At 36.7% G+C, this 15481-nt stretch overlaps 1 protein-coding gene across 1 annotated transcript in view; it reads left to right on the forward strand.

Moving 5' to 3' along the window:
• The window catches only part of LOC145662916 (uncharacterized), a 29076-nt gene extending 14932 nt beyond the window's left edge, over positions 1 to 14144 (forward strand). Inside the window, exon 3 of the mRNA XM_081728921.1 lies at positions 13080 to 14144. Coding sequence (XP_081585047.1) covers positions 13080 to 13183 — 104 coding nt within the window. The 3' untranslated portion in view covers positions 13184 to 14144. The remainder of the gene's footprint in view (positions 1 to 13079) is intronic.
• The last annotated feature ends 1337 nt before the right edge of the window (positions 14145 to 15481 follow it).

Here is a 15481-nt window from a genome sequence, read left to right on the forward strand (position 1 = left end):
CACGAGACATTTTTAGCCAGATTTGTTTAATCTTTCAGCTATTTTTAGAAGACACCTATTGACAAACCTACAATATGTCTAGTCATTTCTGTAGGCAAACAAAAATATAATGAACTGCTGGAACGTTTTGTTCAAATAATTTTCTTGAATTTGGTTTTAGTTGTTTCCACATGCTGTGAGTAATTATTTGACATTTTGAAAACAAGTATTTACTGATAGATGAGTTTTTTTCTACTATATAGCTCTGCCACATCATGTCAGGGAGAAAAATCCCCGCGCGCAGACCCGTTAAGGTCATTGACGGGTATTTTTCTGTTGTTAGTCTCACCAGGTAGTTGTTAGTAGTTTATTTTAATCAAACTCAATAAAATGTTGATGTCATTTTAAACAGAGGAAATAATAATAGGTTTATAAATAATGAAAAAGAAACGTGCTCCGAAAGGCTTAAGGGGGATTTACACTGAAAATATAAGAAAAAAATAAAAAATAAAAATATTAATAAAAACATTACCAACATTTTCTTATGGATTTTGTAGAAAATGTAACTAACAAAATTGATAACCTCTAAAGAGAAATTTTATAATATATAAATTGTTCATAGGAACGTTCTTAGTAATATTTTAAGATTTCACAAAATCCATTTGAAATTGCTAGTAAATATGTTAACAGCAACATAGGTATCACTTCAGGTATTATAGTGTTGAATTCATGGGTTCAACCGAGAGGACATCACTTGCTGTTACTAGTATTATGCGCGCCGGTTACGTGTGTGATCCAGGGCTCCAGCACCCACAGAAATAATCTTGTGGGTACACTGCACCCACAAGAGTTTTACTGTGGACCCGTGTTTGAACCCGCTTCTCTTGCGTTTAAGTCAGCCGTATTACCGACTGAGCTAGGGCAGACCCAATTTATTCTGATGGTACCGGTATATTTTACTTGATCACAGCACAGCCCTTTATGACAGTATTCATGAAAGATTTTAACTAAAAATAATCAAATAATGAGGCTTCCCTGAAAACATATACGCTAACACGCTCATTGATATGCATCCACATAAATTTTGGAAAGTCGGCGCCGTTGACCTGTATCGTAATAACTGGCGCTGCAAGTAGATGGACAAGGAAGAAAACTAGCGTTCAGAGAAAATTACAAAGAGAGATTAATTGATGGAATTATTATAAAAGGCTGGTACACGGAATTTTTGTTAACAAATGTGTTTAATGAAATTTGACTTGCAAGAAGATGGCCACGTTCAGAGACACAAGCATGATTTTCTTTTTTCTTAAATGCCATCGAAGATTAGTTAAATAAAAGAAAAAAATAACTATAAGAGAGTTTGCTTCACTTATGGTGAAATTAGTTAATGGCACAGAGGAATTAATAATGGAGAATATGTCATAAAGCATGGTTATAAAATAATGTTGGGTTGTTGTACGATATGTGATGTGATTTGATAAAGGGCTCATCCCTTATCACAGGTTATTAGTGTTAAGAATATAGCATAATATTAAGTAACGTTTAATTGTACCATCGAATGTTGGGGTAAATATATATATACCGGTATGTACAGTTGTTAAGACCAATTTATTCGATAGCATTATTAAACTGTTAGCAATGTCATAAGATAATTTTAGCCAATTAGTACACCACAGTTTATTAATTCTACCATACGCGTAGGGATGCGCTCGAGTCGAGACATGTCTCGAATCTCGACTCGACTCGACTCGAATTCGAGTCGAGACACACTTTGTAAAATTCGAGACGAGTCGAGACAAACGTATTTCTCGACTCGAATGTCTCGAAAATCTTTCTATAATTTTTAATATTATTTTGAAGAAAGTATTCACTCAGAAACAGCCTTGAAACCAATTCCAGCTTTTATTCCTTCAGAAAGGTACAGAACGCATAAAATTAATAGTTAATCTTTAAAGATCAAGATTTAATTTTCAGCTCAATTCAGTTAATTAGAACTAATAGTTAATGTCGTTGTATTTGGTTGTACTGCAAATATAATGATAATAATAATAATAATTGATTATCTAGTTTGTATGAAACTATTATCCGTAGTCTAAATCTAGTTTGTATAAAACTATTGCGATAAAGTGAACTTCATAAATTCTCTGAATGAGCAGTTGGTAGTCTATAGTAATTTAGCATAGTTATAATTATTGTGTTTTCGTTCCCATGAACGCAATAGGGTTACGTAACTTCTGGATTATTCGCTTGCCCAACTATTCTGAGGCTTTAATATGTTGCAGCATATCACGAGCTACGGATAATATATAATGTAACATTTGTTGTACATCACATATTATGATACGAGACTATTTTACATAGTATATCTTATCTAATATTAATAAAATAAAGAGTTTGTTTGTGTGTTTGTCTGTCTGTCTGTGTGCGACCTGGGGACCAGACGAGTGGACCGAGAGTTCCCAAAATTTGGTCACGGGTACCTTAGTCCAGGCCCCAGATCAAGACGAAGCGTTTTTTTAATTTCGAACCAGGGGGATCTCGGGGGGGGGGGACGTTTACTGGGACCGACCTGGGGACCAGACAAGTTGACCGAGTGTTACCAAATTTTGGTCACGGATACCTTGGTCCAGGTCCCAGTCTAAGGCGAAGCGTTTTTGTCAAAATTTGAACCAGGGGGTCTCAGGGGGGCGTTTAGCGAGACATGTAGTAAAAGTAATCCAAATTGATTGACATTAGTTTCAAATCCATAGTTTTCACGGTCGCTGAGATCAATGGTGACACTTCCATCAGCGATGACTTGCAAATTCAGCTACTACTGTATGCGGGCCGGGTGTCAGCGGGTGAGGAATACCGAAACATGTATAAATAGCCCATATTGATTGATACTAGTGTCAAATCCATAGTTTTCGCGGTCACTGAAATGAATGGTGATACTTCCACAGGTGTTGATTTCCAAATACAGCCCCCATGCAAAGAATGGGTATATTAAGCTAGTATTACAATAAATGGACTGCTTGGATGCCAAGAACTAGTACAGATAAGTACCATTCACTTCTATGAATAGGTATTTTTTTAAAGGATTTTTGTAAACACTAAGTTATAAAACAATGAACTACATACAGTAGTTATAGTTTTGGTTCCCAACATAAAAGAAATATGGATTGTTCATGAGATACTGAACTTCAACTTTCACTCCTGGAAAATTTCAATTTTGGAGTTAGGCCACTTGGCATCAAAGCAGTTCACTGTAAGATAAATACATTCCGCACATTAGTAACATAGTTTTTCAAAGGCCTTCGATTTCCATCCTCTCAAATGAAAGCTGAACGATTGCTTGATACATGCTGACTATATAGGAGAAATAGTGTATTAAGTTTTCGAGCTTTGGTGCGTATCCGTATTTACACTCTGATATAACTTTAAGTTCACACTCAAATCGAGCTAATTGTTTAATGCATTTCGAAAGCTTTTGTTTTTATGCAGCTCGTTAAGGAAAATCTATTTCATAATCGTAACATTTATGTACTAAGAAACTATGAACGTAAAGTGGACTCGACCTAGCCCCGTGGCCGCTGTGACTCAGTGGCACAGCTCTCACCCTTGGTGTGTGAGGACTCTGATTCTGTGTGTGTGTGTGAACTCCGTGGCTAGTGTACGCGTCTTTGCCGTGGAAGACTCGGGTTCAATTCCCGGCGCGAGCTCATGTAGTTCGAATTCCACGTTAATCAGTATGTCTACAGTTCATATATCCTCGCTGCTGAAAGAGACGGTAAAGTCAAAATCAACTCGACAATATATATGTGTGTGTGCTTATGTGAATTTCCTCGTGGCTGTATGGTTAACACATACGCCTTGATCGCGGGAGACTCTGGTTCGATTTACGGTGGAAGCTCATGAAGTTGTTACCGGTATCCCACTTTAAACTGTAGATCCATGCCTCATATAACCATAGATATAATATATATGCCTTTGATACACTTATTTTCCGACTTGGAAGCCATCGAAAATTTCCGGACACAGAGTCCCGTAGACCGAAAATGAGAAACATGGCTACAGAGTAAAACAGCCATAGAAATTTAAGCTTTTTAGGCTAACTTAATCCTTACATATAATGCAACTAGCTTGGCCAAGTTATAATGGAAGAAATGCTATCATTGCAACACTCTGAGAATAGAAAATGTTCGTCAGGTATTACTATCCCCCCCTCTCCTGCAGAATAAAAACCCTGACTAAAACTCAATATATACATATATATATAAAACTATTTTGTGTAATGTAACAAACAGTGGCGGATAGTATTCATGTTTTCTTGCAGAGGTCCTTACGAGGGTTCGCTTCCATCTTCCTCTCCCCAAGAACTAAAATAAATTAAAAAATTGCTATTACTTGTTAATCTTGTACAAAGGACGCAATTAAAGTCCCAGTGTAACACCCCTTCACATTTAGATTTTTCCCCTGGAAGAAAACCAGTTATTATTGTTTCTTGATTTCTCAGTCTCACCTACATAAACATACGAATAGAATTACAGGATAGGACATGTTTAGGGTGCTTGCACGTGACATCTAACTATATTTCTCATCAAATGTGTCACAGATGAAAATTTCCGTTTGTACTGCCTCTATTTTCTGGTACGTATGTTTCATTTATGTTATGTTGCTAAAATTTGTTAGGAAACAAGTACAGACTGCGCCTGTGTGCCTGACAAAACGTAAATGTACTGGATAATTATTTCTTTACTTTCTTCCAGAAAAAAAAGTAACCCATCTCATGTCGGCTAACAAAAGGAGGTAGCGGACCAAAGATAGTCGTTGTTTACCTAAGGTCGTTACACAGCAGGGGTTTCATTCAGTCAGAGGGAAAAGAAAAAATAATTTAAGGTTTCTACATTTGTTTTGAACTGCAATATACTTTTTCCTTTTATTTTAAGAACCATTTCCTTCTCATGTGTCTGCATCAGAAAAAAAATGCAAAAAAAATCACTAGAATGTGCCTATTTACCCAAAGTACGTACTAGATCACTAGTTCAATAGTAAAATCACTAAATCTAGTATTATACGAAATCATAAATGGGTTGGGTTGGAGCGAAAGTAATGGTTGAAGTAAAAACTAGTCCGTATTTCTACTGCGTTCTGTTGTTGAATTCACAGAAATGTTCAAAAATAGATTGAAGAAGTAAAACACGATCCTACAAAAGACTGTTTACTTGCTCACTGGTTTTCGTATTGTGAACTGAAACTCAAGTGCGCAGTCACGTTGAATACTTCTGTCCCTTTCTACTTTACAACTTGAGGTGGGATGAGGGTCAGGATAGATCTAGTGATATACCGCTAAAGGAAGTGCTTCAGTACAGAGTCGGAAGCGGTATGTATTGTTTATACTACTTACAACGTTACCCCCCACATAAAATATAAATTCACCCTTTCTCCCTTCCCTTTTTCGAATACAATGAACCGACTATTTTGCTGAAGAAAGATGCTAAATGAAAATTGAAACATCTGTGTCTAAACTTTCTTTGAAGCGCAGTCTTTTGTATTTGTAAGGTTTTGCGAGTGTTTTCGAGATAGCCAAATCTTTTACCATGAACTCCTGCTGCGAACTGACCGTGAGTAAACACCCGATCTCGCTGTGCTCAATTTCTCTCGCACACGTGAAATGGGTTTGTTGTTTCCAAAACAAATAGGAAGTTACCTTGTGCTTTTGCATTTCTGCACGCACACAGGTACCATTGTTGTTTTAATGATCAGAAGAAATATCAAAACCATCCGATATATATGATACGAAACAGCTAACAGAGGGAGGCAAAGATAAAAGTAGGCCTATACCAAGTTTTCCGCGTGGTACCATTATGGAGAATAAATATTTGATAAAGTCACGTAGATGCGCTTAAACCTATTCCATCTGTCCTTATAACTTTTCTGGTCTCATCAATTTCTCAGGAGAATACGTACAACATATGTCCAAATTCCATATATACTCTTTCTAAACTAATGAGTAAACTCATTAAGAACACCAACTGATATCAATAAACAGGAAAGAAAACAATGCTTTATACTTCTATCATTTGGTACACATCTCTATGAAGCACAGCTTGTTTCTTTTCGAAATAGCTCCTTCGTGTCACAGCTGTGGTTAGTTTTGTTTTGTGTTAGGATGAAAGAGAGAAATGCAACATTTGCTTCGCGGTGAAGTTATATATATTATTAAGGTGAGCGGTGATAAGCGAGGTTTAACAAAGAGTGCCTTTCGGATATACAATTTAACGGGTAGTTGCAGTCCGTATTGAGAATCGAACCAAAGCTATGTAAGACATGTTATCACAAATCCAAAAGGTGTGTTGTATCGGTGCAGTACCAGTTTTTCACGTTGTTCAAAATGTTCCAAAACCCAAAGAATAATCTTTAATTTCTGATATTTTAGTCGTCACAAATTACAATTTTATAATGTAGTCAATGTTTATAATTACTGGGCAGTTGTGCGTTTAAACTAATGACATCATAATAAACTCAAAACCATAATTTTGAGTTGAATTGATTATGAGTTTAACGTCCCGTTCAGCAGCGAGGCTATGTGAGACGTGGACCTACTGATTAACGTGGAACCGAACCACATGAACTCCCACCGGGAATCAAGCCCAGGTTTCCCACGCCAAAGGCAAGTATGCTAACCGTTAGCCACGAAGGAGCTCCACCATAATTTTAGTGGGCGATAAGAAATATCTCGCCAGTGCTTTTACAATAAATAAAATTTTGTAAGTATTAAAGAATAGTGATAAGAGATTTTATAATAGCTCTTTTATTTATGAGATATGAGTATTTTGAAAAAAAAAACAACTAAAGAATAGGTTGGCGGAACCACAAAAGACTCGTAAAATAAACTTTCTTATAAATACATACGCACCTTACTCACCTTTTATAATTGCCATGCTTACGTTCTCCATAAAAGCAGAAATTCTCTTTTAGTGATACTTTACACAAGATCATGAAGTGGGTTCAAATTTAATTAAAGGCAAAATACAATACAATAATCCACAAATATTACCTCAAGTGAGTTTAAAGATTTCTAAACACTAGTGCGAAACCGGGCTCTGCCGTTGCGATCGATTTACATGTCTTGAGACGAAAGTAAGAAGGGACTTACGCACACAGTAAGTAAAAACAATTAATATGCCTGTAAGTTTCCCCCAAATGGGTGTATCTTAAAACTAACCTCACCATAATTTTTCTAATTAAATTCTAGCCCGAAATTATGTATCATATTACCCTATTCCCATTTTGAAAACTTGACCTTAATTCAAAATGACGGATTTCAAGATGGCTACCATCATAGTCATATCTACCATACGACTTCCCCCCAGGACTTATATGTGTCCACATGGTTTTTCTTCACTTTTCTTCATTAACGCTCCGTTTACAAAGGGTAGTAAGGGACTTCTGTAGTAATCTCTAATAACCACATCACAATTCTTAAAAGTTATTTTAAAAAAATAGAAAACATGCACCATGGCAAAAATTTGTCATCACAAGTAATGATGCATACATGCCTTCTATCAGAAAAAAAAATTCATTGAAATTGGAGCCGGACATTTGAGTGGTGTCCCTTGTGGGATGTGATTGAACGTGACGTCAGAACACATCGCCCCCCTTCCCGGAATTTACGGGAATTAGGTGACCTGAGTGAGCACATGTGGTGCCAGCTCTCTCCAGCGACCTATCAAGGATCATTGCGTGTATGCCAAGACGTGTCGCCGTTTTTATCCATGCCAAAAGTCGACATACTGACAATTAGGTAGGTAGTCATGATGGTCTGGCTCATGTGTGCGTATATTTTAACTCGTATATTTTGGCTCGACTCGAATTTCGAGACGTCTCGACTCGAATTCGAGTCGAGTCGAGACAGGAACATATTTTCGAGTCGAGCCACGAGTCGAGGCAACATTTTCTCGAGACGAGTCGAGACAGGCTTAAATCTCGACTCGACTCGACTCGAATGCATCCCTACATGCACGAAGTAAATTCTTCTAATAATTTTCCTTTTACTTAAACTAATCTTGGATCATATTTAAATAACATTAAATGCAGCTACTATAAGCAGAGCCCCGTGGTCTGTAAACTAGTTGGTAATCACCTAATAACTACAACAAATATTCATTTCCTCGTATTCGATTCCCGGAAGAAGAGAAATGTTCAGACGTGTTACAAAGGTTTGGGTTACCTTAGGCTGCAGGTCCATGTTTCGTATAACCTCTATGCAAAACAAAAGAGACGCTATATTTCTACAGATAATAATATTCATTAACATGTAGTTAGTAATTCATCAAAATCATCACACCTTATTACTCTTTCATTCCTTCTTCTCAATCTCCCTACAATAAACAACTTTAAAAAAAGAAAGTTTCACATATACCACGTAACCGTTTATGCTTTAGTAACGCGATTCCTTTCCTCACAAATCCGCTTATCTCAACGATGACTTCATCTCTGTTCATTAATTTTTCTCCATTGTATTATACTCATGATCCAGTTACTTGGTGATGCCAGTAGGAGAATTGTTCATTTTCGCATTTTTGGGGATTCAACAAAAATGAAAGTTTTTTTGTCAATTTTTGTTTTCCAAGTTTTAAACTTAATTTTCATGTGATTCTCCATGCTTCTTCTTCTTCTTCTTTTTTTTTAAAAAAAAATCTTCCTACTCCAAAAAATAAGGGTAGTTCCCTTAAGGTTAAAAATTTAAAAGAAAAAATACGATTTTCTCAAACAAGTCTAATGATATTGTTTATATTTCATAAATCAGTTTTCAAAAACAACTACTCAATCATGTGATGTAGGTAATTTGTCTGGGAAAAATGGAGAAGGCGTAGTTTATTCGTGAAGGGTGTTTTCTTTCGTACGATTTTCTCTAAAACTACTCAGGTGATTTTGTTCATATGTCATAAATAAATATTTCATTAACAATCTGATAATATGATAAGAATCTATTTGTATTTAAAAATCTACGAAGGGCAGTTTCTTTTTGGGGGGAGAGTTTTTCCAAGCCCACAGAATCTCAAATGATTTTCTCGATGACGAGTCATGTTATTTATATTTCACAAATAAATATTTCGTTAATAATTCTATAATATTGTGTAAATTGTTCCTTACAAAAAAAAAAAAAAAAAAAATCACGAGGGGCGGTTTATTCTTGGAGATTAGTTTCTTTTTAGACAACTTTCTCAAAAACGACAAGGGCAATTTTGATCATATTTCATAATTAAAAATTTTATTATTAATCTTACAATGTGGCATAAATATGAGAATATCCACAACAGGTTGTTTATCCTTAGGATTTTTTTTTTTTTTTTTTTTTTTTACAAATTTGTAAAATACCACTTAACGCGATTTTATTATTTCATAAACAAATATTTCATTAATTACCCCTAATATATGGTATAAGTTATTTCTTATGAAAAAAAATCTACAAGGGATAGTTTACTTTTGGGGATGAGTGATTTCTTTCGTCGAAGCTTTTCGAAAACGTCTTTGAATCTTGTGCGTATTTCACAAGAATATATTTCATTAATAACTGCAGCGCAACATGATTTAGTTTAAGAAATTGGAGCGAGGAAGTTCAGTGTGGTGAACCGTACCATTTATTATATTTTAATCTAATATTCTTGTTTATTAAAAAAAAAAAAACAGAATCTTGCATAACAACTGCTACCTGCATCGACTTACTCCGTTACATATTCTGCCAACAGTAGCCAGGAGCGGGAAATAACTAGTGCCCGCAGAAATTTCTGAGGATCCCGCATAAGAGTTGGTGTCTGCCGGGCTGTGGTCATAACCACGGAGTTCGGTAACTTCGAGATATTGTACTCCAAGAGGGAATATAGTTTGCCCTATAACACTGGGGTGCAAGCAACACTGCTTATCCTGATAGACACAAGCAGTAAGAACCTTAACTAACTGGAGATAGCTCCTGCCAAGCTTGATATGCTTAACCTATTATTTTCTATGAATTTTAATGATTACTTGGGCGGCTGTAGAAACACGGCCGGAATAACTAAATTAGCCTTGTACTCACGGACCGGCCACAACTGTAAGGCAGGTTTTAAAGTATGGTTCCTCCCATCCCTAAACCGAAAAAATTAGTGTGGTAGACACTCCGGTATACTTACTACGGGTATCGTGCATCAATATTTTCTAATACCTAGCAAGAATATCAATTCAGCTGTGTACTCGCAGCAATTAGAACATATGTACAAGAAAACATGGAATGAAAGAACAATTAGAGATGACCATTTTATAATTCTAGCTCACATGGACTCAGGTTCACGAACCTCATGAGTGAGGCGAACGCTAGTTCAGACTCGAACTTGCTCGAGCTTGGAACCGCTGTCCTCAATAAAAGTCATGCCAGCTGAATCTCGTGTTTATTAACGTCTGTGGGCTCGGGATCATTATGCTCAATGCGACTCAGCCTTGCTCGGATTCGGGCTCTGGTTCGTAGGACACTCACAGAGTCTCACACTAATTTATTTCGAGCTTGAGACTAATTGAGTCCGAGAACTGGGCTCGCGAGCTCAGATTTCTGTTCTGCATCAGGACAACGCAGTCACTTGTTGCTAAAGCCCATGGCATCATTGTTCAACTCGATTGGGAAAATATAAAATACAGAGGAGTACAAAAACTATACTTAATGCTTGCTAGTCCACATCTCGATACAAATTTGACTAGACGTGACAATTTTTGGCACTGAGAGAGGGTTATGGTATGTGTTTGAAATGACCACCAGCAGCTTCTATACAATGCCCATGGCGCCGACCTGCACACCGAACTACGGTTGGTAGTGTATCTGACCAGATGGCACCACTACGACTTTTTTCACATAGCTCGTCATTTGTTGTTGAGTATTGTCGATACACGTCATTCTTGACAGTCGTAATAGAGTAAGAAGTCCAGAGGTGCCAAATCAGGAGGCCAAGGTGGGTACTCAACAGGACCTTTTCGGCCAACTCACCGTCGATATACCTGACATCTCGATGTTAATGAGGTGAGGCTCCGTCTTGTTGCGTGTAAAAAAGTCCAACACCATACAGGTTTTGGTTGACAGGAAAATCCTTGTCTGAAGTATATGAAGATACGCTTCACCAGCTACGGTACCCTCGAAGAAGGGGCGAATCACACCACGCACTGATAGATCAGACCACCCCTGGTAGATTCAGTGAGGATTTTCAATGCCTAGTAGACACAATTTTGGTGGTTCACAGTATCGTTAAGCTTGAATTGCGCCCTGTCAGTCCACACAAACTTCCTTGCAAACCCCGCATCCTCGCCAACCATGTGCTGAAACCATTCGGTCTAGGTCATTCTCATTCATCGCATGTAGCAGTCTTGGAATATACACTTTGCCCTCTTCAGGATACATCTTACACTTGACTGGATCACCCCACTTTCACGCGATCCCTGGTTCACTCATTTTTGCAATGATTTGGTGAAATGTTGCAAACCGCAGCACTGGACGTACGACTTCTAACTGTTCGTGGTCAGCCAGATATTTTCTTGAGCACATCTTCAACTGTTCTGTCGGCTTCGAATTTATCGCGAATGCGGGAAATTGTTCGACGTGCTGGTGGATGTTTCCAAACTCCCTCTCTCAATGCCATTGTACCTCGTAAATGTTCTCGTACTTCCATCACCATTTCAGTACAGCCTTGCGTTCCATTCACCAAACGATAAGCAAACCTCAGCCATTGTAGCTATCCGACTGTCTACTGGTTGACTGGCTAATATGCCTGGCTCGTTCCACTATCAACCACCCGCGCATATGTTGCATAAATTACCAGCTCCGCCTGCCATGACAAATTAATACCTTACACTGCAGTACGCATTAGATTAATGAGTGTAAGTGTTTTGTTTAGAAATTATTTAATTACAAACAGTGAGTACATTTTGAGACCCCTCTGCATATAACTCTGTGTGGTTAGTATTTGTTTTAGTTATTAGGCAACTATCTGATAGGCCCTACTGTTCTAAATCCTCGACGAGATGACCCACGCAATGGGCAGAGTCGTTCGTGCGATCCATAGTCTTCTGTAGAGTCAAGAGGCATATTGTTGCCAATGATTTAAATAATTCAGATTTCAAGTCCTACCTTATCATTTTTGTAGAATCAAAATTCAAGAGTTATTTTGTTTACCTGCAAAGTTCAACTTGGTTAGCTGTCGAGTACCTACAAATTGTGACTAGTTTGTTTCTGTCTACCTACAAGTTTCAACTTCCATAGATTTTGAATACCTACACACTTCGCCTAAGTTTGGAGCACCTACAAATTTTGACTTACTTAGCTTTTGCATGCTTACAAATTTCAAGTTGGTTAGTTTCGGGTACCTACAAATTTCTATTTGGTTAGTTTTGGTACTCACAGATTTCGATTTAGTTAGCTTTTGGGTAACTATAAAGATCGATTTGGTTAGTTTTTGAGTATCTACAAATTTCAGATTGGCTAGTTTGAGGTACATTGCGAATTTCGACTTTATTGGTTTTCGGATGCCTATAATTTTAATACTTGGGTACGTATAAAGAAAATCCGTTTGCCATTCAGCTGCTTATGCTATATTTATTTATTTATTTATTTATTTATTTACTCCGAGCACTTAACCACGTGCATACATTGTTCTTAAAAAAACAATACATAGAAAATATTAACAATCCAAAAGAAAAGCATTTCAGCCACATAAAAAAGTTATTCCAATGTGTATATTAGAATATATATCTATACCTTTTTATATTATCGACTCTGATTTCATTGTTATCACACATACCGGGTGGCCCAAAAGTAGGTATACAGTCCTGTACTAATCAGCTCATGGCATTTTATATCATTTACTTAATGTTATCCATACAAGTATTGATTTAGTTTCTTCATTATTTATTCTTAATTTCTTTTCACTTATAGCTGAAGCTCGGAACAGACCGAAGCAAATACATTCATTATCTTAATCAATTAAAATGTCATACTTGATCGATGCAGGTCTGTATACCTACCTTTGGGCCACTCTGTATATATTACGGAGAGCATGTTGTATACAGTCCTTCTCACAATGAATTTATTCTACTTTCAGGCCATAATGCTGGGTACCATGGAGCCGGAACTAAAAGTGATTTAAACAACCACTCCAACCAAATGAACCCCAATAATCCACGCTATGGAGGAGGCAAGAAGTAAGCCGGGTCACTGAAGTCTAAAGGAGACAAAGTATGGCACATTAGATACTAGTAGAAAAAATCATTTCACCGTTATTACATTCTATTGATTGGATTGAACAACATACATCAGCATTGTTAATTATACTGTATATTGAAAATATAGTATTAAGCATATTCGTAAAGCACATTCCCATTTTCTGTCAATTTTAATGAGTAACTTTAAAGGATATTGGAGAATATCAGAAAGTAAGTCAGATATTATGTACAAAATGGTATTAAATAATCTAAGAACTGTTTCTATAATTAATCTTAAGAGATCAGAAATTTGATATGCGAAGTTTGAAATCAAAATTGTTGGGCGCCCAAATTTATATAAACTATACGAAAGGTCTTGAAACAATTAATATTAGTTCATGTATTAATAGTATTTTGGAGATATTATGGGACTCACTTTCAAAATGTTTGATATTCTACTTTGTCTTTAAGTGATTCAATAAAATTCACAAAACTAGGTGTGAACTTTACGAAGAGGCTTTACGTTATTTTATGTAATCTGGTGAACAGCTAAATGGTTTATTTCTGAGAGACTTTCCATTGAAAATTGATTCATGGTTTTTATTTTTTTTTATTCCTATTTTGTACAGTATCAAAAGTTCATCAAGTTTGGTATAATGTGAATTACTTATAACTTACGTGTAAAAAAAATCCCAATTTTACAAAACAAATATAAAAAAAGGAAAGAAATTTTCAGGGGGAAAAAGCATAAAATTCAAAAATGTCTCAGTATGATTTTGAATATTGGTGTATCGTTCTACAGTAGGCCTACTGTGTTTCTTGTATGGAATATTCCTAAATTATATATTAATTTTCGCTTTGCAATGTATTAGTACTTAATGTCTCCTTTCATAAATGAAGCTAATGTGTCTGAATTGTAATGTATGATGGTAAAACAGTTATTAATAAATAACTACATATAGCAACGGACTTCTTTTCCTTGTCTTCTGAGTAATTTGTAAAATGTTAAGAATGGATATGTAAGTAGTTTTCGTGCTGCTATTATGGTGGAAAGCGGGTAAAACACTTCACTATTGTTTGTTTGTGTGTGTGTGTGTGTGTGTATGAGAAAGAGAGAGAGAGAAAAAGTTTTACGTCACACGGTTATACCAGCTAGGCTAAAGAAGACGATGAAGATGAGAAATTAAGGAAATAATGGAGTGAAGAAAGTGGTAGGAAACGGGAGAATCCCGAGAAACCCCGCTACAGTGTCCACCACAAAGTTCACTTGACGCGAGCTGGGATCGAACCAAGGACCCCATGCACCAGAGGTGAACGCTCTGCTACTAAGCTACCGCGGCCCTGGAGAGAGAAAGAGAGAGTGCGGGTAGCAGTGCTATCTGCTTATTACATTCAACATGGGGAAATTATTTTGTTCCCAGTTGTAATTTGGTATATTGTAAAAAAGGATGATCAGCATTTATTTAGGCCACTTAACAAAATTACTTGAAGCAAATTATGGTTGGTTGGAGTAGAGTTTAGCGTCCCTTTCAGCAACAAGGCTATATGAGATGTGGACCTACACCTTTACGTGGGATCCGAACGACCTGAGCTCCCACTGTGAATCGAACACGCGTTCTCGACTCCGAAGTCATCAAGTAAATGTTTCGATGGGTTTGTATATGGAAGAGTCCACTGTAAGTAAAAACAAAGCCAAAATTGGAAACCACGCTTTGGTATTTTTTCTTGTATACCTGTATGTATTCTTGTATCTTAAATATGACGAGTTCATGTGTTTGTTTTGTGGTGTCGCTGCTGTCTGTTTTCTTGGTTGAAAGAGTAGTCGAGATTGAAGTAGGACTTTTCTGCATTATTTTACAGGGTGGCCAGAACGTACGAACACTAAAAAGTATATTTCTCGTTTTATTGTATAATATTGTTTAAGTGATTTGAAGTGGAAAATGAAAGCGAAAAAAATATATATATATATGTACACAAAACATAACACTATCCATGGCTTTGGATTGGAAATTGTAACAAAAGAAACACTAACCAAAGCTTCAACACACACTCTGTTATAAACTATGATGTGTTACAGTTTCGGATATCAATCATAAGCGGCCCATACATGTACACACTTGCATGACCAACATGCATGAAAGATTTGTCTCATCATGTATGTTGGAAGAATTTTTTGCCCACATACGCACCAACATGCCGTCCAACTTACTAGAAGTTGTTTGAGAAATGTGGAGGACGGAGACCGTGAAGAGTCGAATGGTAAGACAATATGATTGCTACTAACTAGTAGTGACCATCGAGG

The sequence above is a fragment of the Thermobia domestica genome, chromosome 10, assembly GCF_964235325.1.
Source record: "Thermobia domestica chromosome 10, izTheDome1.hap1.1, whole genome shotgun sequence".
Classification (NCBI taxonomy): Eukaryota; Metazoa; Arthropoda; class Insecta; order Zygentoma; family Lepismatidae; genus Thermobia; species Thermobia domestica.